At 39.1% G+C, this 25,907-nt stretch overlaps 2 protein-coding genes across 7 annotated transcripts in view; both read right to left on the bottom strand.

The window, feature by feature from the left end:
- SPATA45 (spermatogenesis associated 45) overlaps window positions 1–25,907 on the bottom strand; it is an 800,921-nt gene that overhangs the window by 156,647 nt on the left and 618,367 nt on the right. The gene's annotated exons all lie outside the window — the stretch shown is intronic.
- Window positions 623–24,787, bottom strand: ANGEL2 (angel homolog 2). 6 transcript variants are annotated; one of them, XM_050761763.1, is made up of 9 exons: window positions 24,524–24,787; window positions 22,017–22,342; window positions 16,824–17,080; window positions 15,751–15,820; window positions 13,581–14,002; window positions 9,006–9,132; window positions 8,540–8,597; window positions 5,371–5,534; window positions 623–3,628 (listed from the first exon to the last, which is right to left on the bottom strand). In XM_050761763.1, the coding sequence occupies exons 1-9, from the start codon at window positions 24,580–24,582 to the stop codon at window positions 3,477–3,479; spliced, it is 1,635 nt and encodes a 544-aa protein (XP_050617720.1). In that variant the 5' UTR covers window positions 24,583–24,787; the 3' UTR covers window positions 623–3,476. The 6 variants fall into 6 exon arrangements, with proteins under 6 accessions (XP_050617720.1, XP_050617730.1, XP_050617723.1 ...); XM_050761773.1 differs by lacking the exon at window positions 24,524–24,787 and adding an exon at window positions 24,067–24,415; XM_050761766.1 differs by lacking the exon at window positions 24,524–24,787 and adding an exon at window positions 24,143–24,415.

Raw genomic sequence — 25,907 nt, 5'->3', positions numbered from 1 at the left:
TGGAAACTTAACCATTGTTTTTCTTCTAAATATGTAAGTTGCAGCGGGGCTCAGCGGCTCAAGCCTGTAATGCCAGCACTATGGAGGCCGAGGCGGGTGAATCACCTGAGGTCAGGAGTTCGAGACCAGCCTGACCAACATGGTGAAACCCCGTCTCTACTAAAAATACAAAAAATTAGCCAGGCATGGTGGTGGGCACCTGTAATCCCAAGTATTTGGGAGGCTGAAGCAGGAGAATCGCTTGAACCTGGGAGGCGGAGGTTGCAGTGAGCTGAGATCCTGCCGACACACTCCAGCCCAGGCAACAGTGCAAGACTCAGTCTCAAAAAAAAAAAAAAAAGAAAGAAAAAAAAGTAAGATGGTGTGATTTTTTTGGGTCATCGTATTATATACTTATTCTAGTGAACCTGTTTATCATTCTTTCACCCTTCTTTCACAATCTGCAGACTCTATATTAAAAACTACTCTATTACTCTATTTTGACACATCTCAATTCACTCATCTTTTAGCACCACCCTAAGTAAAAATGGCTGAAAAGAGCAATGAAATAGTTTAGTAAAGGCAATAGGACAGCTTATACATCTCAGTATACCTACCACAAAACCTTCAGGCACAGAAGTATGAGTATAATAGTTTATTACATAACTTACAGGTACAAAGTGCAAATGACTTGACGCCTCTCTTTCCCCAATCCCTTGAACTCTCTGGATCTCAAACTTTCTTTAGGAAAGCAAATGGTTAAAAGCAGACAGTAGCTGAATTACAAATAAAGACAAGATTTCAAACATGCATATTATCTTGATAGCAAAATGTACAGTAAAACCAAAATTTCATTACTCCACAGTTTACCTTTCCATTTAAAACTTGTATAGTATAACACTTGAGACTGAGAGATTTGGTTTCAGGCATTAACCAGATTTAATTGCTTTTGGCAGGTAAGTAGAGGCTCCGGCAGAGTTACCAACTATTCTGGTCAACAAAAGTAAAGACAAGTGGATAATTATTTTTAGTGGAGCTTTAAAAAACCTGTGAGAAGCTCACATTGACTTTCTGGCCTCCAGTCCACAAAATAATACTTCATTTGATAAGCTAAAGTAGGGAGCAATTTTATGGATTAACTCTATCAAAGTGAAGCACATGAAAAATGGGCCAGAATATATTAATCAGGATATAAAAACTTTTCACAGAGGTTTTCAGGGATGTTCGTTTGTTAACAATGACCTATATGTAATAATGTTATTTGTTAATAAATTCACACAACACAAGGCAGTAATTAACTAATGAATTTTCATTTTTCTTTTCCCCAGTACTAAAAAGGGGATTATTATACTATCAAATTATACTATCATTATAATTTGATAATGTCTGTATCTGCTAATTAGGGCACATAATATTCTGTAAACTACTACTATAAAATGTGGGAAATCTTGGAACTATAGTTAATACTGCAATTAAAATCTCCCCAAAGGCCAGGAGTGGTGGCTCATGCCTGTACTCACAGCACTTTGGGAGCCTGAGGCAGGTGGATCACCCCTGAGGTCAGGAGTTCGAGACCAGCCTGGCCAACATGGCGAAACTCCATCTCTACTAAAAATACAAAAATTAGCTGGTCGTGGTGGTGCACACCTGTAATCCCAGCTACTGGGGAGGCTGAGGCAGGAGAATTGCTTGAACCCAGGAGGCGGAGGTTGCAGCGAGCCAAGATCGCGCCACTGCACTCCAGCTTGGGTGACAGCGTGAGATGCCGTCTAAAAAACAAAAACCCCCCCCAAAGTGAGAAATTAAATATTTAAACATATTCAATTACAATTTTTACTAGATAAATCTTATAATCCACATGCCTTCTTTGAGGTTTTCATCTGTTTTTTTAAAAATAATTATAGCAAATGCTTTAGTACAAAGACTTAGTCCAAGACTATTATTATTTTCCAATTTAAGGTGAAGCATTCTATTAATAAAACTCACTGTAAAAACATTTATAATTCAGTGTAAAATTACTACTTAGTAAAAATGTATGTAATTCCTTGTTCCTACTGTCTACAAAAAAGGAAATTTCCACTTTTTATGTTTTAAAATCAATTCAAACACTTGTATATAGGATTTATTAAACCTACTCATAACCACTTCATAGAAAGTGTCAGCACCATCTCACACTGGTGCATCACTGTAAAAGAAAACATTTTAGAAACAAAACCACTAAAACCAACAGTTTAATGACTATTTACAGAGTATTAGGACTCCAAGTTAATATCTTCCCACTAGAGTTTTACAGGCTTCCTCATATTTCTGAGGCATAACAAAAACAATTTTATAGCTGCCATTTTGTTCCAAAGACAAATTTCCTAATAAAATAAATTTCTACAGAACTGGTTCAGTAAAATAAAATCTCTCTCCTAACCCAGAGATCTTAAAACTGAATTTTTAAAAAATGCTGCCAGCTGCAGTGGTTCACGCCTGTAATCCCAGCACTTTGAGAGGCTGAGTTGGGCAGATCACCTGAGCTCGGGAGTTTGAGACCAGCCTAACCAACATGGAGAAACCCTGTCTCTACTAAAAATACAAAATAAGCCGGGAGTGGTGGCACATGCCTGTAATCCCAGCTACTCGGGAGGCTGAGGCAGGAGAATCGCTTGAGCCTAGGAGGCAGAGGTTGCAGTGAGCAGAGGGATCGCACCATTGCACTCCAGCCTGGACAACAAGAGTGAAACTCCATCTCAAAAAAAAATAATAGTAAATTTAAAATAAATAAATAAAAATGCTAGGGAAACAAAGGTATATCCCCAGTCTCTGCCTCTATTAAGCCCACCTCTGTCTGTTCCAGGGTGAAAGAGTGAGCTTTACACGTTATGCTGACTTACATTTCCCAAACATTTCCCCAACACGATGCAGGCATATTACATGGCTCAGGACAGTAATATGATGGATTAAGCATTCTGTACAACTTAAAAAGCATCATCAAACCTCTTCAAAAACAAACTAAACAATGGCTGGTTGGGTACCTGTGAATGACCCAAGGATTTCTAAGATAAACTATTTAGAACTCAATAGAGGGGTCTCCTAAGGAAATCAAGCCTTCTGGAAAGAAACCGCTTATAGTTTGCAAGAACTCAAAGATATTTTGGATCCACTACAGAGCTCACCAAAATTTATGAAATGAAATTTTTTTTACAAGCAGACAAAGGAAGATGCATTATATTTAAAAATCACTGTCAATTTTACTAGGATTTAGAATACAAAACCTTTACATCTCTTTTACAATAAAGAGTATTTAGATCTCACTTGTCAGAAAAATATTTTTCATTATTAAAAAAATTGTTATAAAGTTGTTTCTTCTGATACAGAGTTTCAAAGCATCTAACATAACCTCCTCAGAAACTCCACAGTGCAAAAATAAACAACATGCATACACTTAAGAACTTTACATTCTTTGAAAAACAATACAAATTGGAAAGAAAATTAGTATGTGATCAAAGAAGTCAGAGCTCAAGTCTGAACTTTGCCAATAAAGGCAGATGATCTGAAGAGTTATTTTCATTTGGAAGTCCATTAACAGTCCATAAGTCTTGTTCTGTAAGAAGTGACAGTCTAGCTAGAAGTTTCAAGCCACCAACCAAAGCAACTTCAGCTCCTAAAGAAGCACATAGATATTTAGTAAAACTGTCAACAGGTTATTGTAAATTAATCATACAAGTCTTTTCTCCAAATACATATAGAACTTGAGGCCCCTCCAGAAGACTAAAAACTATGAAACAGTTTTTAGAATATTTAAGCTTAATATTGAGTTATAACCTAATTGTAATTACCTAACACACAGCAGTTTGAGATACTGTTTCTATTTCCAGCTCTGTAACTGTAAGCAATCTTTAGAAGAAAATATAAATCAAATACTTAAGAATGTTAAGAGTAATTTGTGATTGACAACTACATAAGAAACTCATCCAGCAACCATTCTGTAGTTGCATAAAGCCAGAGATACCGGGCCACAGCCCTGCAGAAGTTTATAAGGTGAATGGAGAATAAATTAGTATAACTTAGTCCCGAGTCAGCACCCACAGAAGTAGAGTAAAAGATGACACGCTCTTATCGTTAAGAAATTTGAAATGCTATCATGGGGAGGGGGGAGGGGGGAGGGATTGCATTGGGAGTTATACTTGATGTAAATGACGAGTTGATGGGTGCAGCACACCAACATGGCACAAGTATACATATGTAACAAACCTGCACGTTATACACATGTACCCTACAACTTAAAGTATAATAATAATAAATAAATTTAAAAAAAAAAAAAAAAGAAATTTGAAATGCTGATCGGTAACACTCTCCCGCCACCTAGTGAACTTCTGTCAGCATGACAACTATGAAAACCTTACTATAAATTCAAAGCAGCAGGCATATTTTGTAGAGTAGATCTAGTGGCAGGGGTAAGTCATCTCCTGAGTGTTACTAATAAGGTTATTCCCAGAAGGAGGGGGGAACAAACAGAGGGGAAAAGGGTAAAGAACAAGAAGCATTAAAAAAAAATGGAAGAGAAAAAAAATGAAAAACTCAGAAAAGAAAAAGCTGCCCACATTCCAAAGTTTTCTTAATGATATTTTTGTACTTCCAGTAATCTTAAACTGCATTTTCTTCTCCACTTTAAATCCTCTGGCTAATGTTTAAAACCTGATTTTCATTGAGGCGCACAAAGAAAACTTTTATCACCTTCACTTTTTGAAAACACCTAGTAATAATATAGACTTTTCTGACCGAATGTGGAGGCTCATGCCCGTAATCCAAGCCACTCTGGGAGGCTGAGATGGCCGGGTTGCTTGAACCCAGGAGTTCAAGACCAGCCTGGGCAACATGGTGAAACCCTATATATATATATATATAAAGTATATATATATACTTTTCCTCTTCAGAAAAATCCAATATTCCAGAGTCAACATGACAGCATAAGCTGTGTTGCTGGCAGCGTAACTATGGTCCTCCAATGAAGGCAGCATGCCTCCGTAAAATTTAAGCACAAAACTATGATGACCATTAACAACATACTCAGTTCCTGTCACAGGAAAAACAGTAAATTTATGGCAAGTAAAAAGAAAGGGCAATATGAAAGATCTATAACTCAGAGGCTGACTGGAACTGGAGGGTAGGACTGATAATGTAATTCTTGGTTAATAATTTGCTTGGATGTGTTTTATTGCCTCCCTCATATGCAAGTAATCAACTGATTTATTCAAAGATATTACCAATCTGTCTATTTCAAAATATTTTTACCTTCTAGATCTAGAACTTCAACTGTATGTTTAGAGAGCTTTCTTAACTTTAACCTTGAGGTTTTAGCTACTGTGCTCTCTAGCAGAATTTAAGATTACATGCATTCCTTACCTGGGTGCCCAGCAACATCTTCCTTTTCTGCAGAGTAGAAAATATAATCCACAGTTATGGCACTTCGGGAATGACAAGTGGTCACTTCTGGAATTCCAGTGTCAGGAAAGTAATGTGAATAAACAGATGACAAGCTGAAATGGTGCTGTAAATTTGAAGATAATCTAAATAGAAAAGAAGAAGTGTTTAGTATTCAAGTTTTTTATAACTTCAAGAATTCCTCCTATCTGAAGTTCTTTCATTTAATTTCTAGACTAAGACCAGACATTAGGACAAGCTTTATTTAAATAGACCATATCATAATTTAGTATTAATTTACTTATGCAGTGATATCTAAAACCCATCAATAAAGCCATCATAAATGTGGCTTAAAAAAAAGCTCTATAATTTACATACTAATGTGTTCATTATTTATAACACGTGTGAATGCCTCCACTTACTAAAGAACCTGTATTCTAAAACAGCGTAGAAGTTTCATTGTGTTTTTAAGAAAGAGAATCAAGGGGGTCTTCAGGAACACTATTTGGAATCCCCTAGACTTCTGATGACAGAGAGGCCATATTCTAATTTTTCTTGCTATGACATATGAGATAATTTTGTACTGCATCTTAAAACAGCTTCTCTAATGGTTTATTACATTTGCCCCATGCACAAATATAATGCATGTGATGTTATGAGTAAAAGGTTTAAAGATAATTTTCTAGTGATACTTTATGAATCATAAGGATCTTTTACGCCTTGAAGGAAAATACAATTTTGAAAAACTTATCCAACAAACATTTACCAAACACCTTCTAAGTTCTAGGCACTATCTCAGGTGCTGAGAATATGTAGATGAAGATGTTTCCCTTGCTTTTAAAGTGTTCATCTGTCAGGAACAAAGGTAAATCCTTAAAAATGCCCTCTAAGTTTTAGCAACTTTTTATGTCTAAGGATCTATAATATTAAACACAAATAGGGCCGGGCGTGGTGGCTCACACCTGTAATCCCAGCACTTTGGGAAGCCAAGGCAGGAAGACTGCTTGAGCTCAGGAGCTCGAGACCAGCCTGGGCAACACAGTGAGACCTCCTCTCTACAAAAGAAAAAAAAGCTAAGAAAATTAGCTGCACATGGTGGCCCATGCCTGTGGTCTCAGCTACTTGGGAGACTAACGTAGGAGAATTGCTTGAGCCCAGGAGGTGGAGGCTGCAGTGAGCCAAGATCATGTCACTGCACTCTAGCCTGGATGACAGTGAGACTGACTCTCAAATAAAAATAATAAATAAAAATAGGTCTTCTGCAAACTGTTATTTTACTATCAATTTTTCAGTTTACAGATATAAGCTATGCATATAAACACTCTGTATGTATATATAGATACTAAAAAGTATCTTTTTTTTTTTTTATGAGACAGAGTCTTGCTCTGTCACCCAGGCTGGAGTGCAGTGACGCAATCTCAGCTCACTGCAACCTCCGCCTCCCAGGTTCGCACCATTCTCCTGCCTCAGCTTCCCGAGTAGCTGGGACTACAGGCGCCCGTCACCACGCCCAGCTAATTTTTGTATTTTCAGTAGAGATGCGGTTTCACCATGTTAGCCAGGATGGTCTCGATCTCCTGACCTCATGATCCGCCTGCCTCGGCCTCCCAAAGTGCTGGGATTAAAGGTATGAGCCACTGTGCCCGGCTTTAATTTTTAGATAGACACCAAGGGCAAGTAAAGTATCTGTTTTATTTTTTAAGATTATTATTGTTATTATTTTGAGACGGAGTCTTGCTTTGTCGCCCAGGCTGGAATGCAGTGGCGCGATCTTGGCTCACTGCAACCTCCACCCCTCTGGTTTAAGCAATTCTCTGCCTCAGCCTCCCTGGGATTACAGGTGCCTGCCACCACGCCTGGCTAATTTTTTGTATTTTTAGTGGAGATTGGGTTTCACCATCTTGGCATTACTGCTCTTGAACTCCTGACCTCGTGATCCACCCGTCTCAGCCTCCCAAAGTGCTGGGATTACAGGTATGAGCCACCACGCCCAGCCAGAATGTTTTATTTTTTTCTTTTTTTTAAAATAGAGGCAGGGTCTCACTGTCTTGCCCAGGCTGGTCTCAAACTGCTGGGCTCAAGCAATCCTCCCGCCCTGGCCTCCCAAAGTGTTGAGGTTACAGGCGTGAGCCAACACGCCCAGCCAGTATCTTTTTTCATATCCTATATTGTTATAAAAAGATTTAAGGATTACTCAAAACTAAGTACTTGTTAGATTAGCCTCCTTATTAATCTTATTCAAAGAAGTTTTTACTCTATTGAAAGGTTTAATCATTAATTTTTAAATACTCATTTAAAAATTTTTTTAAAAACTTGCTTCCATTCTTACTAGTTCTTATTTATGTAGTAATATTTTCTCAAAACAAGGTATACAAAATAAAGATTGAGAGGCAGATAAAATGAATGAGAATTTGTTCCTAAACTTAAATGTTAAAACAAAAACCTATAAAGTAGCCACAATATAAAACAAGCAAGATATTTCAAGAATCTCCCCAAGATTTAAGTCTCTGTCCTGTTTTATTAACATGTATCCATTTCTCAACCATAGCCCCAAATATTCCTATTTCTTTAATGAAGAATCCCAGCATCTTTACCCCTCTGACAATCTTTTCCTACAGTTCAAGAGATAAATTTAAATGATCATCTTTTCAACTGGCATATTCATTTTTGGATCAATTCTCTTATAGACAGTTTTGAGATTTAGTAAATCAAAGACAACTAAAGGTCCTCTTGGTATCTGAGAGATATGTTTCTGTGATCTTGACCTTTGTTTAAGTATGTGAATTTCAAAGAGTACTTGAGCTGGTCCAGGTCCACAAACAAGCTGTTTCCCTTCCTAATACTACCTAGGCACTTAACTATGTTTCAAACATTGTGCTTTATATGCTTTGTCTCATCTAATCCTCACAACAACCAGAACTACAGACAAAGAAACTGAACCTCAGAGATGTTAAGTTTCTTGCTTAAAATTATTCAGTTAAAACACAGCAGAGTCAGGACTGGAACTCAGGCCTATTTGACTTAAGGGCCGGCACTCTTCACCAGCATGGAATATTATCACCTTAATTTTTTTATCCAAGTGATTTTTGAGAAATGAGTTTTTTATTCAACTAAAGTTAGCAAATGTATCCTTTTACTTTCCAGAACTCACTTTTCAGCTGTCACTAGGACCTCTGTTTGCTTCAGTTGTGTTTGTGTCAGATCACTGTCTGTAAGAATAGAGGAAAATATATTAATTTTATTAATATAGTTTTGTTCTAGTTTGCCTTAATACCATCATCTTACTCCAGAAACAATATTTAAGACTTATCTAGGTTAGAAAGATGCCTAGTTACATGTTTCATTCTGGAATCTATATATTTTGATGGCCTCCAGAATTCGGAAAAATAAAAAAATGCAAACAATTCCAAAGCAACATGCAAGTAAATCATGCACAGATAATTCTGGAAGTTCAACTTTAAAAAGGTAAATTTAGAGGTCTTAAGAATCAATAACTATATATTTTTATACATGAATATTCATCCCTGGGATTTTATCTTTTTAAAAACTTAAGTTTTATGTCTTCAAAGGGAACATGATTACCCAGCAGACTGCCAAAATGTATTACAAACACTTACCTGTCTTTTCTACTTTTGGTACCTGCTGTACCTCATACACACAGTTCTGTGAGATACCTAGGTTTGGGGGCCAAATTGGAATAGATAAAATTCTTTGTCCCCGTGAAGACTGTTCCTGGCCAGATACCTAAACAAAATTTCAACAGGTATCTTAAGTGAAAATATTTTAAATAGTTTATGAATTGAAAAGTTTAGGTCTTAAATAAAAGGTAATCCAAAAGTGGTAAATTATTACCCTTTATTCATTATATTAAGTGATTCTTTGGCCTTATAAAATCTTCTTTTCTTCAAATACAATTCAGAAAGCACTTATCATTTACATAAAAATGACAATCTTTTTCCCATACATGTTTTTCTTTAGTTTGGACATACAAATGATCTATCGCTTTGGACTAATACTACTCATCCTTTTTTACTACCAGCAATATAGTTCCTATTGTATCAAATACAGGCATGCTCAGAGATACCGCAGGTTTGGTTCCAGGCCACCACAATAAAGTGAGTATCTCAATAAAGCAAGTCACATAATTTTTTCAGTTTCCCAGTGCATATAAATTGTGTTTATACTATACTGTAGTTTATTAAGTGTGCAATAGCATTATGCCTAAGAAAATACATACCTTAATTTAAAAATACTTTATTGTTAAAATATCCTAACAATCATCTGAGCCTTCAGTAAGTCATCATCTTTTTACGGGTGGAGGGTCTTGCCTAGATAATAATGGCTGCTGGCTGATCAGGGTGATGGTTGCTTAAGGTTGGGGTTGGCTGTGGCAATTTCTTAAAAATAAGACAACAGTGAAATTTGCTGCAGCCACTGATGCTTCCTTTCATAAAAGATTTTTCTGTAGCACATGATGCTGTTTGACAGCACTTTATCCATGGTAGAACTTTTTTCTTTTTTTTTTTTTTTTTTTGAGACGGAGTCTCACGCTGTTGCCCAGGCTGGAGTGCAGTGGCGCGATCTCGGCTCACTGCAAGCTCTGCCTCCCGGGTTCCCGCCATTCTCCTGCCTCAGCCTCCTGAGTAGCTGGGACTACAGGCGCCTGCCACCGCGCCCGGCTAATTTTTTTTTTTTGTATTTTTAGTAGAGACAGCGTTTCACTGTGGTCTCGATCTCCTGACCTTGTGATCCGCCCGCCTCGGCCTCCCAAAGTGCTGGGATTACAGGCTTGAGCCACCGCGCCCGGCCGAACTTTTTTCAAAATTGGAAACCTTGCCAATGTTTTATCAACTAAATTTACGTAACATTTAAAATCCTTTGTTATCATTTCAGCAATGTTCACAGCATCTTCACCAGGAATAGATTGCATCTCAAGAAAATACTCTGCTCATCTATAAGAAGCAACTCCTCATCTATTTAAGTTTTATCATGAGATTGAAACAATTCAGTTAATTCTTCAGGCTCCACTTCTAATTCTAGTAATTCTAGTTCTCTTGCTACTTCCACCACATCTACAGTTACTTCCTCCACTGAAGTCTTTAACCCCTCAAAGTCATTCATGGGGGTTGGAATCAACTTCTACCAAACTCCTTTTAATGGTTATATTTTGACTTCCTCCCATGAATCACGAATGTTCTGAATAGCATTTAGGCTGCTGAATCCTTTCCAGGTTTTCAATTTACTTTCCCCAGATCCATCAGAGAAATCACTTCTATGGCAGCTATAGCCTATGAAATGTATTTCTTAAATAAGGAGACCCGTAGATACAAAATTACTCCTTGATTCCGGCTGCAGAATGGATGCCGTGTTAGCAGGCATGAAACAACACTCATTTCCTTGTACATCTTCATCAGAGCTCTTGGGTGACCAGGTGCCTTGTGAATGAACAGTAATCTTTGGAAAGGAATCTGTTTTTCTGAGTAGTGGTCTCGGCAGTGTGCTTAAAATATTCTATGCCATAAACAGATGCACTGTCATCCCCAAACTTTGTTTTTCCATTGATAGAGCAGAGGTAGAGTGGATTTAGCATAATTTTTAAGTGCCCTAGGATTTTCAGAATGGTTGACCAACGCTGACTTTAAATAACAAGCTACATTAGCTCCTAACAAAAGAGTCAGCCTGTCCTTTGAAACCAGGCACTGACTTCTTCTTTCTAGCTATGAAAAGTCCTACATGGCATCTTCTTGCAACAGAAAGTGGTTTCATCCACATTAAAAATCTATTGTTGGCCAGGTGCGGTGGCTCACACCTGTAATCCCAACACTTTGAGGGACTGAGGCAGGAGGACTGCTTGAGCCCAGGAGTTCGAGACCAGCCTGGGCAACATGGTGAAACCCCATCTCTACCAAAAAATATTTAAAAATTAGCCCGGCATGGAGGCATGCACCTGTAATCCCAGCTACTTGGGAGGCTGAAGCAGAATCACTTGAACCCAAGAGGCAGAGGTTGTAGTGAACTGAGATTGTGTCACTGCACTCCAGCCTGGGCAATAGTGTGAGACTCTGTCTCCAAAAAAAAAAAAAAACTATTATTTAGTGTAGCCACCTTCATCAACGATCTTAGCTAGATCTTCTGGATAACCCACTGTAGCTTCTACATCAGCAGCACTTGTTGCTTTACCTGCACTTTTATGTTATGGAGATGGCTTCATTCCTTCAACCTCGCAAATTAAACTCTGTCAACTTCCAACTTCTTTTCTGCAGCCTCCTTATCTCTCTCAGCCTTCATAAAATTGAAGAGACTTAGTGCCTTGCTCAGGATTAGGCTTTGATTCAAGGGAATGCTGTAGCTGGTTTGATCTTCTATCCAGACCACTCAAGCTTTCTCCATATCAGCAATAAGGCTGTTTTGTTTTCTTATTATGCCTTCATACACTGGAGTAGCACTTCTAATTTCCTTCAAGAACTTTTCCTTTGCATTCACAACTTTGCTGTTTGGTGCAAGAGGCCTAGCTTTTGGCCTCTCAGCTTTCAAAATGCCTTCCTTGCTAAGCTTAATCAATTCTAGCTTTTGATTCAAAGTGAGACATGTGAGTCTTCCTTTTACTTGACCACTTAGAGAGTGCTGCAGGGCCATTACTTGGCCTAGTTTCAATATTGTTGTGCTTCAGGGAATATAGAGGCCCAAGTAGAGGGGGAGAGATGATTAGTGGACCAGTCAAAACACACTTATCAATTAAGTTCATCATTTTATATGGGTACAGTTCATAACACCCAAAACCATAATAGTAATATCGAAGATCACTAATCTGGGATCAACATAACAGATGTAATAATAATGAAAATGTTTGAGTAATGCAAGAGTCACCAAAATGTGGCAGAGACAGGAATTGAGCACATGCTGTTGGAAAAATGGCACCGATAGAGCTGTTTAAGGCAGGGTTGCTACGAAACTTCAATTTTGTAAAATGCAGTATGGTTGAAGCTCAATAAAGCAAAGCACAATAAAATGAGGTATAACTGTACTAACAGAGATTAACTTTTACGAAATTTTAAACTATCTGAGCATGGTGGCTCATGCCTGTAATCCCAGAACTTTGGGAGGCCGAGGTGAACCTCCAGATCACCTGAGGTTGGGAGTTCGAGACCATCCTGGCTAACACTGTGAAACCCCGTCTCTACTAAAAATATAAAAAATTAGCCAGGTGTGGTGGCGTACGCCTGTAGTCCCAGCTACTTGGGAGGCTGAGGCAGCAGAATTGCTTGAAACTGGGAGGCAGAGGTTGCAGTGAGCCAAGATCACACCTTTGCACTCCAGCCTGGCAAAAGAGCAACTCTCCATCCATCTCAAAATAATAATGATAAATAAATAATTTTAAACTATCACTGAAAACTCTAGTGGTGGAGAGCTTATTTTGGTAAATATACTGAAGATCAAATGATCTAAAGTAAGGAAAGGAAAGCACAATAAAAATAATTACATGAGCTAAATTGTGCTAAGCTAAAGAAAATATTTATTATTATACAAGGGAAACTTATATAATAAATGTTGAATTACTATTTTGCCCACATCCAGCTTTCCAAATTCTATCCTGCCACCTTGTGTTACTTATTTGTGAAGTATCCATGTCTGTCAATACTTTTTTTTTTTTTTTTTGCTGCCTGTTAATTCCTCCAAGCAGTATGTTGCCACAGACAGATGAAAGAGATGAAAATCAACCAAATGAAAATAATTATTTATTAGACGTGGCTGGGCACAGTGGCTCATGCTTGTAATCCCAGCACTTTGGAAGGCCGAAGCGGGTGGATCATGAGGTAAGGAGTTCGAGACCAGCCTGGTCAACAAGCTGAAACCCTGTCTCTACTAAAAATACAAAAATTAGCCAGGTGTGGTGGCGCACACCTGTAATCCCGGCTACTTAGCAGGCTGAGGCAGGAGAATCACTTGAACCCAGGAAGCAGAACTTGGCAGTGCGCTGAGATCATGACACTGCACTCCAGCCTCCAGCCTGGGTGACAGAGGGAGACTCCATCTCAAAAAAATAAAAATAAGAAGTCATGGAAAATCAGTTTGATAAAGTGAGGGTACTGGATCATCCAAGGTTTTTAAGCAGCCAGGTAATGACTATCTTCACATTATCATGAGCAGAGCAACTATGTCCACTTCCTACTAACAATGGAGCAAGCACTTACCTTTCCTATGGGAAGTCCTTCATAATTCAATTTTCCTTCCTTTATAAAACTATATAGTGGAGAACCAGGAACAGAATTAAAGTCACCACACATAACAATAGGGCAGAAGCTGCCATCTTTCTGGTGGGCAACACTGGAAATCTCTGCCAGTAGCATTGCCAATTGGGTCAGCTTAATATCACCTCGCCTTGGATTATACAACAGATGGGTATTTGCTACACAGATCGCAGGAGAGGCAGCACATGCAATTTTGGGCTGCAAGAGTAAAACTAATCCAACATTGTCTCTGTCCAACAGAGAAATATCAGGGCGGAAGAATTCCACTGGGTTCACTGACAAGAGTGAAAATTTGGAATGTTTGAAGCAAATAGCACAGCCATCAGGTTTCCTTCCTGTCCGCATCTTATATTCACAGTGATAACCTATAAGAAACAAATGAATTTAAAACAAATGACTGCTTTTATATATTTGTCAAAACACAGCTCACCTGATACTTCTGAACAATGTTTACCAAACTGTATTCTGCAAAACATTAGTAATGTAGGATGTCAATAAACATTGGAATAAAAAACGTTTGACACTGGGTCTATTAGTAATGTAGGATGTCAATAAACATTGGAATAAAAAACGTTTGACACTGGGTCTAACAGGCCTCTTTATATGCAGACTTCAGCCCTTGATATGCTAATGTGTATTATCAGTCTCCCATTGCCATCCTAGTAAAACTTGGTCAAGGCAATAACAGTAAAGCCTTTCAATAATCTATTCTCACACTCTCTCCACCCTATATTCCTGATCTTTTTGCTTATAACTCCTTCCCCCTCACTTCATTCCAACCTCGCTGGCCTCCTCACTTGCCTTAACACACTCCAACCTCAGGGCCTTTCCCTTGCTATTTCTGTTGCCTAGAATGTTCTAAGCATAGCTTATTCCTTCACCTTCAAATATTTGTTCAAATGTCACCTTGTCTGATCATTTTGTTTAAAACTGAAACCTCTCCCATTCCACTTTCCTGCTTTTCTCCAGAAAACTATCATTACTTAATATGCTATTTACTTATTTATTTGGTTAGCCTTTCTCCACTAGAAGGTACACTCCAGATGAGGGAGAAATTTTTTACATCTTTTTTGCCCAGTGCTATATCCTCACTCCCTAGAATAGTGCATGGTATATAGTAGACACTCGAAAAAAAAATTGCTGAATGAAGGCCAGGCGCGGTGGCTCACGCCTATAATCCCAGCACTTTGGGAGGCCAAGGCAGGCGGATCACGAGGTCACGAGATCAAGGCCATCCTGGCTAACACGGTGAAACCCTGTTTCTACTAAAAAACACAAAAAATTGGCTGGGCGTGGTGGCGGGCGCCTGCAGTCCCAGCGACTAGGGAGGTTGAGGCAGGAGAACGGCATGAACCTGGGAGGTGGAGCTTGCAGTGAGCCAAGATTGCATCACTACACTCCAGCCTAGGCAACAGAGAGAGAGTCTGTCTCAAAAAAAAAAAAAAAAATTTTGCTAAATTAATGAATGCAAAGCAGGCACATTTCTCAAGTATGTGGGACCACAGATAACTTGTTTCTAGAAGTGTTTATCTGTCAAACAGGTTTTTGGCATCTATCCATTAGGTAGACACTGGTAGGCACTGGTATTATAATGATGAAAGAGACAAAATGGTCCCTGACCTCATGGAGCTCAGAATCTAATAGGTCTAGAGGTGGATTGAACAACTCCTAGGAAAGGGAGTTACTAAGAGATTCTTACACATCTTTCTGTTTGAATTAAAATTATACTCCAACACAAAAGTTTCCAGAGAGTACCTCAACCTTTTCCTGACTCTTTGAAATCAATTTTTTAAAATTAAGATTTTTAGCCAAAATATGCCACACATCTTTGTTAGCAAGTTATAACTTAACGACACATGAATTTTCAAAAGTAAATTTGGCTAAGATGTAAGTTACATTGCCTTGTCTCTATAAAAAAAAATTAAATAATTAGCCGGGCATGGTGGCACACATCTCTAGTCCCATCTACTCAGGAAGCTGACATGAGAGGATTACTTGAGCCCAGGAGGTTGAGGCTGCAGTGAGCCATGATTGTGCCACTGCACTCCAGCTTGGGCGACAGACTGAGACCCTGTCTCAAAAAAGAAAAAAAAAAAAAAGAGTTACACTGTACCCAGTGATTCCAAACTTGGCCTAATCTCTGCTCCATAATGATCTTCTTGAACTTCTTGCAAACAAAGTACCTTGGAAGAAAAAAATAGCTTGAATTAGAACACAGAGATGCAACTATGAATTTCCTGGTGCTTTTATCTTAAAATATCTAAAAGCTGGCTTCTAAAATTCCACACCTGATAATAATTGAAATAAAAGACATCCTTTTTTCTTGTTATAGATCTACCAAATTAATGTTTCCGAATTTTGATCAATCTCAAAACTCTGGCCCTCAATCACATGGAGCTCCCTTAGTACTCAAAATTATTATATTCTAAAGGAAATATTCTTAGCTTACATGTCAGAATATTTTTTCGGGTTTTACGTGTTCATTGGTACTATCAGGTCTTAAGAGGCTGATTTCTTTGAATGCTATCAGGTAGGTGACATTTTTGCATGAATTACTGAAACTTTAAATCAAAGTTAATATTTACTGAATACTTAATATGCTGCCAGTTTCTGTCTCAAAACTGACCCATACTTAAAAACGTTTTGGATCCTTTTTGAAAAGTTAGATGATTATTCACACCAGCAACCACTAACAAATGCCTCTCTGAAAGTCATACCTTATTAAGACTTATTCCATCATTATTCTTAAACACATTCCTTTCTTACCCCACAAACAAAACAGAGAAAACCATTTAGTTCATAAATGCACAAATGAAACATGTAACCCAACTTTTTCTTTTTCTTTTTTTTTTTTTTTGAGGCAGAGTTTCACTCTTGTTGCCCAGGCTGGAGTGCAATGGCGCAATGTCAGCTCACCACAACCTCCACCTCCTGGGTTCGAGTGATTCTCCTGCCTCAGCCTCCTGAGTAGCTGAGATTACAGGCATGCGCCACCAAGCCTGGCTAATATTGTATTTTTTAGTAGAGACGGGGTTTCTCCATGTTGGTCAGGCTGGTCTCGAACTACCGACCTCAGGTGATTCGCCTGTCTCAGCCTCCCAAAGTGCTGGGATTACAGGCATGAGCCACTGTGCCCGGCCCCAACTTTTTCTTATGTGAAGAATTTCAATAATATTTTGCACTTACGTCTGCATCAAAGTGTTTAATTTCTTTCAGAATATTGGGAAACCTAAAACTCCAGTGTAATACTGGCCGCCGGCAATGTCTATAAAGGTGAGAGTTATCTTCCAGTAAATCTTGTGAAAGTATATTATAGGACATCACTGAAAAGTCAAACTTGTTCTCACTGTCTTCACATTTGGGATCAACATTTTTGTCTCCTAGGATCTTCGTTTTCTCTTTATCATGGCTACATATATATTCCCAATTCCGCTTTATCACGCCTGTTAAAAATATATTGCACAAATATAAGGAATTAATCAAAAGCAGACCATACAGTTTCCCACATATATGTATTTTTCAGCCTCTTAAAAATTCCCATAAGCAAAGAATAGAATGTTTTTCCCTAGGAAGTGGCAACATAGCACTGAATAATTAGAACTGTTATCAAATTGGTAAAAATGTGGTAACACAATATACTGACTGACCAACAGGTTTAAAACAGATTTAAAATAATCTTGCAAGTCATTCTGGAGGCTGAGAATACGTGCTTATAAAGCTAAGACTATACGGAGGTTGTGGTTTCTCACTTCTCTACAGTTAAGAAGCGGCTCTGCCACAGATGTGATTGACACTTTTATAACTATAACAACATATTTGTATGTCAAAGTTGGCTTTTCAATAAGATGATTTTACACTGTATTTTATTCCCTATTAGTGGGATAAGATCATCAAATGATTAACTAAATTCCAGTAGCAACCCTTAGTTCAGAATTCTAGTTTATACATGAAAGAAGCGTATATCATGGCAATATATGGAAGAAGTTTTAGTGTTTAAAACACTAAAGTGGAACATGCAAACAAAATAAACAAAAGAAATCTTTTAAATGTACAATAAAGAAAAAGTTAAATATGACATAGCTACAGAATGCTACTAAATGATGGCTAACCAACAAACCTAGCATGCAACAACCAGAAATGTGTCACAGTTCATATTCTGCAAACACATCATGCATTCTGCAAAAGTGATGAAAAGAGAATTAAAAAAATGAGACTTTGCAATCATAGGCAGTCCCTGACTTAGAAATAACCACGTGTGTGATGTGTGTCTGTGTATTCACCTTTGATCTTGCCTCCTACATCCTATCATTAAAGAGGATGCTCTTATTGCTATGGAAACCATGAAGAGAAACACGGAATTTTTAGAGAATTTATGAGCTCAAAAGAAAGAGAAAACAAAAAATGGGAAGAACATGGGAAAACAGATTTGGAAATGGACTTCTAAGTATGATTAAATAATATAAAAAATTTCAGTCCTAGAATATCTCCCTCTATCCTGCAAAGGTTTTCACTTCACTGGAATACAATGCCTAGAATTCCACCAATCAAAAATTAAATTGAAGTTAAAATATCCTATACACTTATACAGAGGGTGAAAGAAAGACTAAAAGGAAATACACCACTTTTTTTAAGAGTAGTTATCTCTGAGTGTTAGGACTGTGAAATATTTTTGCAAATCTTCTGCACAATACATTTACAATCAAAATATCAATATGCTATGTAAAAACGCCAATGAAGTAATCATTTTAAAGTATGATTAGGCCGGGAACAGTGGCTCACGCCTGTAATCCCAGCATTTTGGGAGGCTGAGGCGGGTGGATCACCTGAGGTCAGGAGTTCGAGACCAGCCTAGCCAACATGGCGAAACCCTGTCTCTACTAAAAATACAAAAATTAGCCGGGCGTGATGGCTTGTGCCTGTAATCCCAGCTACTCAGGAGGCTGAAGCGGGAGAATCGCTGTGACCCGGGAAGCAGAGGTTGCAGTGAGCCAAGATCACACAACTGCACTCCAGCCTGGGCAACAAGAATGAGGCTCCGTCTCAAAAAAAAAAAAAAAAAAAAAAGATAGAAAGAAACAAAACCAAATGAAGAATTTTGCCTAGAGCCTATCCTATGCCCAGGAAAGGAAACTATTCCCTATCATTCACTGAAGATAGGAATCCTACCCCCAATAGCTCAGAACTAAGGCTAATTGTACAGGCTCTGCAGAGCCACTCAGGTTTGTAACAAAACTTCTATAGGGAAAACAGAACTGATTGGCTGGGCACGGTGGCTCACACCTGTAATCCCAGCACTTTGGGAGGCCGGGGAGAGCAGATCACAAGGTCAGCAGAGCGAGACCATCCTAGCTAACACGGTGGAACCCTGTATCCAAAAAAGTACAAAAATTTAGCCGGGCGTGGTGGCAGGCACCTGTAGTCCCAGCTACTTGGGAAGCTGAGGCAGGAGAATGGTGTGAACCCAGGAGGCGGAGCTTGCAGTGAGCCGAGATCGCGTCATTGCACTCCAGCCTGGGCAACCGAGCAAGACTTCCTCTCCAAAAAAAAAAAAAAAAAAAAAAAACTGATCATGTGTAGAACACAATTCATTCATAAACTGGAGACTGTCTATGATGGTTTTAGCCAAATCAAAGTCTTCTTACGTATACAACATGGAAAGGGTTCTAGTCATGCAAACAATATATAAGCTATCATCATAGATGGAGCACTACCCTGGTGTCACTGCCATATAAAATATGAAAATTAAGGTCTAAAAACCTTATTCATATTCCTTATAAAACATGCACATGTAATGGCATATAAATGCATTAAGATTTTTATTGTCCTGGTCATTAAAGCTTGTAACCAACTCTTTTTGCAGTTCCATTTTGTAAACAACCAGGACCATTAGATTATCTGGTTAATACAGTGGCTTTCAAACTTCTACAGCTTGTAGAACCCTTCTGCATTACTTTTCATGTCATGGAACACCAATCCCTGGCATGCTGGGACTGGGGCTGGGATGATGGGGTGAACACACATTTTATACTGACCACATTTGCTTTTAATAAACTTACAGAAATGTGTTCAAATGTGAGGGTTCCATGGAAGACAATTTGAAAACCACTGATAGAGTGGATAGTCTCTGCCTTCATATGCTTCACAACATAAATTCACACTACAAAAGCTTATATACCTTCCATATCAGGAGGAACAAGGTGATCACAGCAGAGAAGACAGATGAATCAAAGAAAGTAAGCAATAGGCCTGATCGGGTTTTTAGGGTGCCTAATTACAAAGTCATAATTGTATCACACAAATCCTTCAAATACCACTTTAAAGTGATAGGCAAGTTAGCAATGCTGTTTTCTTGATTGAAAAGTATTAGTGAAATATCGGAAGTCACAAATATGGCTTAACGAAGAGCATTTTCCTTATTCACAACACCTAGGAAGAATGGACATATAGAGAGTCAGGTTGTAATCAAACTTTATGAGTAGGTAAATGTAATTCCCCATCCATTAAGGGAAAACACCACCATAATTTTCTGAGTACCTACTACGAAGCCAACAGTGTGTTAGGCACTTTGACATACAGTATCTCATTTCATTCAATAGACTTTCAAGTAGGCATTATTTTACAGGAAAAAATCAAGGAGCAAAGAGGTTAAGTAAGCTGTCCAAGTTCACATAATTAGTGGTGGGGCAGAAAGGAAAGCAGGGAGTGGTTCCTCAATCAATGCTTATGTAGCTATGCCACAGCTCCATCTGAAAGCACCCCAGATTTATAAGAGGCTAAACAAAAGAGGAGTGTGCTGACCTGATGAACAAATTATATGAGTGAAAAGCAATTTGGTATCATCATACAGCCCTAGATTTACAGATCTTAGGATTGTTTTCAGAAACCTAATTTTAATGCCTCTAAATACACCTTTCATTCATTCAAATATTTCTTGTTTATCTCCCTATGCTGTGGTTAAGTACTATACACAAACAGATTTTCACTTTTGGATAGTTAAGAATTTCTACAAGTGTTTGTTTTTTCTGACTAGGTTCTTTGTAACTGTGTAGCAATAAGTTACACATTTATTTGCATATTAGCTTAGCAAAGTTGATTGGGACCCAGCTGAAGCCTGTAGACTACTTTCTGATAACAAAACCAGAGGGAACCTGAAGAGCACTAATTCTAGCTTTGACTTCCAGACGAGACTCACCTTGAATGTCTTCCTTTGACAAACTTATATATCAGCTCCCTAAACATTAACACCCACACAGCCTTCTCTCAAATATCTTCAGAGGAATTATCTTCACTGAAAATTATGGTTCAATAAGAAAGACAATTCCAAATCCAAATTCTACCTAGACATCTCATTTATACTTTCAGGAGATGGGGTTGTGGTGGGGGCAAGACTGGCAGCACAGAGGGAGTCTAGTGAATTGTTCAGAGTAGAAAGAATATGAAAAAATAGAAGTAAATTAACACATTTTTAAAAACTGTTTCTCAAAGTGGAGTAAGATGTAGTTCCCCTTCTAAAAGGTAATACTTCTGGCAAACTCTCAAGATTTTATCTATGGACCCCAATTTGAGATATACAGATTTAATAAACAAAAATCTTATCCTATAAGACCATGTCTTTCATTTATGGTTGCTTCCATTTATGAGTCCTTTTGTCTTACATAAAAACGGTGGCTTAAAAATGAAAACACTAAAATTTTTTTAGATCTTTAGACTTCTAAGCATATAGCCATCAATTTCTAAGAAGTCTAAGGGCTTTTGTTTCAAAAACATTGGATTTAAAAATTATCCTTAAATAAAACTTACTTTCGTAATCTATTTCTCCTTTCTCTGCCAATCTTATTCTATCTGTAGACTCATTTCTATTTTTACAGCCAGAAGTACACAATTAGTTGAAGATAAAAATAAAGACTTCATTTAAGGAAGAATTCATTTTTTCTTTTATCTTTTTTTTTTTTTTTTTGAGACGGAGTCTTGCTCTGTCGCCCAGGCTGGAGTGCAGTGGTGTGATCTCGGTTCACCGCAAGCTCCGCCTCCCGGGTTCAGGCCATTCTCCTGCCTCAGCCTCCTGAGTAGCTGGGACTACAGGTGCCCGCCACCTGGCCCGGCTAATTTTTTGTATTTTTAGTAGAGATGGGGTTTCACCGTGGTCTCGATCTCCTGACCTTGTGATCCGCCCGCCTCGGCCTCCCAAAGTGCTGGGATTACAGGCGTGAGCCACCGCGCCCGGCCAAGAATTCATTTTTTTCTAACATAAAACTACTGGCTAAAAATCAACACCAAATACCTCTAAAACCTTAGGAGGTTTAAAGGATTAGATATGAAAGTTTCAATTTAGTCTATCACTTGTATCTATTTCTACACCAAGATAAATGTCACCTTTACCTTGGTGTTTTCTTCGTTTTGATGAAGGCTCATCTCCCTCAGCGTTCATGACGTAACTAGAGAGATGAATCAAAGATGTCTGGCTCAGGTTGTCAGGTCTCCAGTTACAGTACTGGAACTGAGTTCTAGACTCAAACAAACAGGGTGGTCTCCAATTTAGTGAAAAATGCCTACTACTGAAGTATGGGTAAGGAGCTTGATAGTAATGTCCAGGCCACCTCATACAACTAGAAATATGTCTGTTCCAGCAACACCTTTGTAGATTCTCCCACGGTGTAGTCCAGTCTCTGCCCAGACTCCTCGAGTGATGGGGAAACATGGGGTATCTAAAAGAAATAAATACACTCCTTGAGGCACCACTTTTTGTTCAGCTATAGTTTACAAAATCTAAGCCTATTTCCTCAAGGGAAGATAATGTCTAATATTTAAAATCTGACTAATATTCTAAATCTGTGAAGGATGAAGGGGAAACCACCCATGATTTACCTATTAGCATCACTATCTCAAGACTCTCGTCCTAAAAAACCATTCATGGTATTCTGAATACTTAACACAGCATGCCTCCCAGGCTCCCAAAACACCACATACCCCTCAAAACGTACATAGTTCAACTGAGAGATGAATCAACTATCAAAATGATATTCTGAGTAGCTTTCAAGCACCTAAAAAACTCAATGAGAAAATAAAATACACAACAAATATTATACTGAAACCGAATAAGGAACTCTTACCACACTACAATCAAAGTAAATCTCTCCTCCCACGTGGAGTGATAACAAGTTTCTGAACAGTTTTTTATACCAAGGGCAGATTTTTCCAAACACCTGTATAAGCTAGGAAAACAAAAGCCTATCCACAACTTCATAAATTCACAATACTACTTCTCTTACTAATCAACAGGTGGATAATTTATTTTTCCATTCTTTTTTAAGCATGATTCTCCTTGGGGGAAATGAAAGACGATGGGGATTACTAAGAACGCACCAACACTCCAAACCAACAGCTTCAATTTAACCCACCATCCAAAATATCTCCAAAGCGGCGCTAACATTTTTAATAGATAATGTTGCTCTCAGGCTCTCAGGAGACATTTCCGCTTAATAAAGCACCATGTTCCTCTCACTACACTACTTTGGCAAAATGTTAAGATTCTGAGGACTTCTATTCTTTCCTCCAAAATTCTTAACAGCCACATTTCTACCACAGCATCAATAATGTGCGCTCCCATTCCTAAGGGAATTTTGTTTAAGTCGCATTTACTGTTATTTAACTTTATACGCTGTTATTTTCGTTTTAACAGCATTTAAATTTTTATTATATATTTTTACAGTTTAAGTATTCCCTAGTTGTTCTCTAAAATCAACTTAATTGTAAATCTTTAAAGGCATAAAACATGGGTATCTTACACTGCTTTGTGATAACTCTGAAAGCCATAGGAATTTGGGCACATGGTCCACGCATTTTCTATCCCAATAAGCCACTGTATTGAAATACAATACTTGTACTACAACAGTTATTCTCTATATTTGCAGTTATTTATTCAGACTTTTTTTTTTCTCTTAAGATGTTAAGCTCCTTCAGGGCCAGAACCGTCTTATTCATTTTAATTCCGTTCTCTTCACAAGTGCCTAGCACAGTGCCTGGCAAACAGCTGGTACTCAGGAAACATTGTTGAACTGAATTACCATGAAGTCCCAGGCCTATGGGAGTTAAAACCAAATCCCCATCACTTATGCAATAATACATGCTGTGTTTCCAAAGCGTGGTGGGTGGTACACGAGTCGGTTTCATAGAGTACACAATTAAATTACTTGATTGTAATATCTAAATATTTGTTAGTTTATTAGGAAAAAACATAATCGCACATCAAATCCAAGACTGCTGACACTGCTTAGGGCGAAGCTAATGTGGGCCGCACCTACTGAAGTGCTTTTTTAAAAAACTGAGTCAATTTAAAGAAAAATATCCAGTAAATAAAACACGTGGAACAAGAACTTGGCCATAACAGTAGGGATGACATACAAGTGACTAAAGTTTGAGAGACACTAACACATCAACAAAAATCAAGCCCCTCCTGGGCGTGTGCCACACGCGCGCCTCCAGGGCATCAGGACGCCGAGACCTACTGCGGAGAGGCGGCCTCCCCGCCGACGCTCGGCTCCCGGGACGGTGCTGCGGAGTGTGGGGAGCAGGCCAGCGCTGCTCTGGAGGCTGGGCTGGGGGAAGCGGGCCAGGGATCCAAAGCCACCGGCGCAAGCCTGGCCAGCGGCCCAGGAACTCCGCGCCAAGACCCCAGACTTCGTTGGCCCAGCGTGCGGGTGGCTGCGCGCCGGGTTTACCTATCCCTCTTGGTCTCTGGAGGCTCGTCCCGGATACACCATCGCCCAGACCCTCTTCCTCTTCCTTCCTCCCCTAGCCCGCCCCGCCCCGGGTTAGTCCCGGACGCCCGCCCGCGCCCTCAGGCCGCCCGCCCCCTCTCCTCCCTCCAAGTACCCAGCCCTACTGACCGGCCTCTTCCCACCACACAGTGGCCGTAGCCCTTCCTCACGCAGCGCCAGGCTTCCATCTTCGCCCTCCGCGTGCGTCCAGTTCCCAGGCCCCGGGTTCCACCTCAATCTCTAAACCGATGCGGTGGTCTAAAGTACCTAGGGAACCCCATCACTCTAAGTACCGACTCCAGTCGCGGCTGCAAGGCATGCTGGGAGGTGCAGTCTCGCAGCCGGCCGGCCTACTCTCCATCTTGCGCAGTGAGAGTCCCTGAATGCCTTAACCCGGAATTCTGCCCAAAGAGCATGCGCAGAGCGTGGGAAGCGCGAGCAACCATTTCTGAAGAGGGCAAAACACCCGACCTTCGTCTTAAAGGAACAGAATGAAATAAACTTTTTTTTCCTTTTTCTTTCTTTCTTTCTTTTTTTTTTTTTTGAGACTAAGTTTCACTCTTGTCGCCCAGATTGTAGTGCAATGGCATGATATCGGCTCATTGCAACCTCCGCCTCCCGGATTGGCTGCCTCGGCCACCCAAAAGTAGCTGGGATTACAGGAATGAGCCACCACACCCGGCTAATTTTTGTATTTTTAGTAGAGACGGGGTTGCACCATGTTGGTTAGGCTGGTCTCGAACTCCTGACCTCAAGTGATCCGCCCACCTCGGCCTCCCAAAGTGCTGGGATTACAGGAGTGAGCTACTGCGTCTGGCAGAAATAAACTTGCTTAACAGGACTAGCTGAGGAAATAACGTGTACACAGCAGTGAAAATTTTTAATTGCCTAAACTGCAGATTCCCAGCTGAGGCTGAACAACGCATCCTCTGGGTGCCCATGGAACTGAGGTACCACAGAATTTTGCAATTAATTTTGCGGAAGCACAGCCATAGCTCTCACTTTAAAATGTACGTGTATGTCCTGTGTGTCCACCTTTATTAAATGTAGTATAGGACTGTAGATTGTTGGAAGACATTATTTAAGTGGAGACCCCGCAAGAAACAGAAAGAAACCGAGAAAGAATAAAGTGTAGAGAGGAAAAGGATACTAGAAGGCAGGAGCACTGCTTTTATAGGCTTTTTGAAACAGTGGTAGCTTCTTGGGAAGGCTTTTCTTACCCCTGGTGCTTAAAAGGAAATCAAGTGTATTTGGAAAAAACCCTTTCCCTCAGTATGTAATTGATTCTTGTTATTTACAGTAGTTAGGTTCTGTAACGTTGCTGGAAACACTGAATTAGTAAATACTGAATCATTGCTCCTAAGGGAAATACAGGATTAGGATCCAGTAAGCCTCTGGTCGCATTTTCATCAACTTTATACACAGTTTTGTTATGTATGTGTTTCCGCTTAAAGACATCTTATTTAATATATATTGTTGATTCAGTAACATTGAACTCAGTCAACAGCATTAT

The sequence above is a fragment of the Macaca thibetana genome, chromosome 1 (genome assembly GCF_024542745.1).
Source record: "Macaca thibetana thibetana isolate TM-01 chromosome 1, ASM2454274v1, whole genome shotgun sequence".
Lineage (NCBI taxonomy): Eukaryota > Metazoa > Chordata > Mammalia > Primates > Cercopithecidae > Macaca > Macaca thibetana.
Note: the sequence above shows the minus strand (reverse complement) of the source record. Positions and strands in the feature narration are given on the sequence as shown.

What these genes read in the sequence shown, in the direction of transcription:
- ANGEL2 (XM_050761763.1), bottom strand. Translation starts at nt 24,582, where the DNA reads ATGGAAGCCTGGCGCTGCGTGAGGAAGGGCTACGGCCACTGTGTGGTG. An exon ending in TGTGTGGTGGGAAGAGGCCG is followed by an intron (nt 22,343 to 24,523) that starts GTCAGTAGGGCT and finishes TATTTCTTTTAG; the next exon opens with ATACCCCATGTTTCCCCATC. An exon ending in ACCAAAAGTAGAAAAGACAG is followed by an intron (nt 8,598 to 9,005) that starts GTAAGTGTTTGT and finishes CTATTCTTACAG; the next exon opens with ACAGTGATCTGACACAAACA.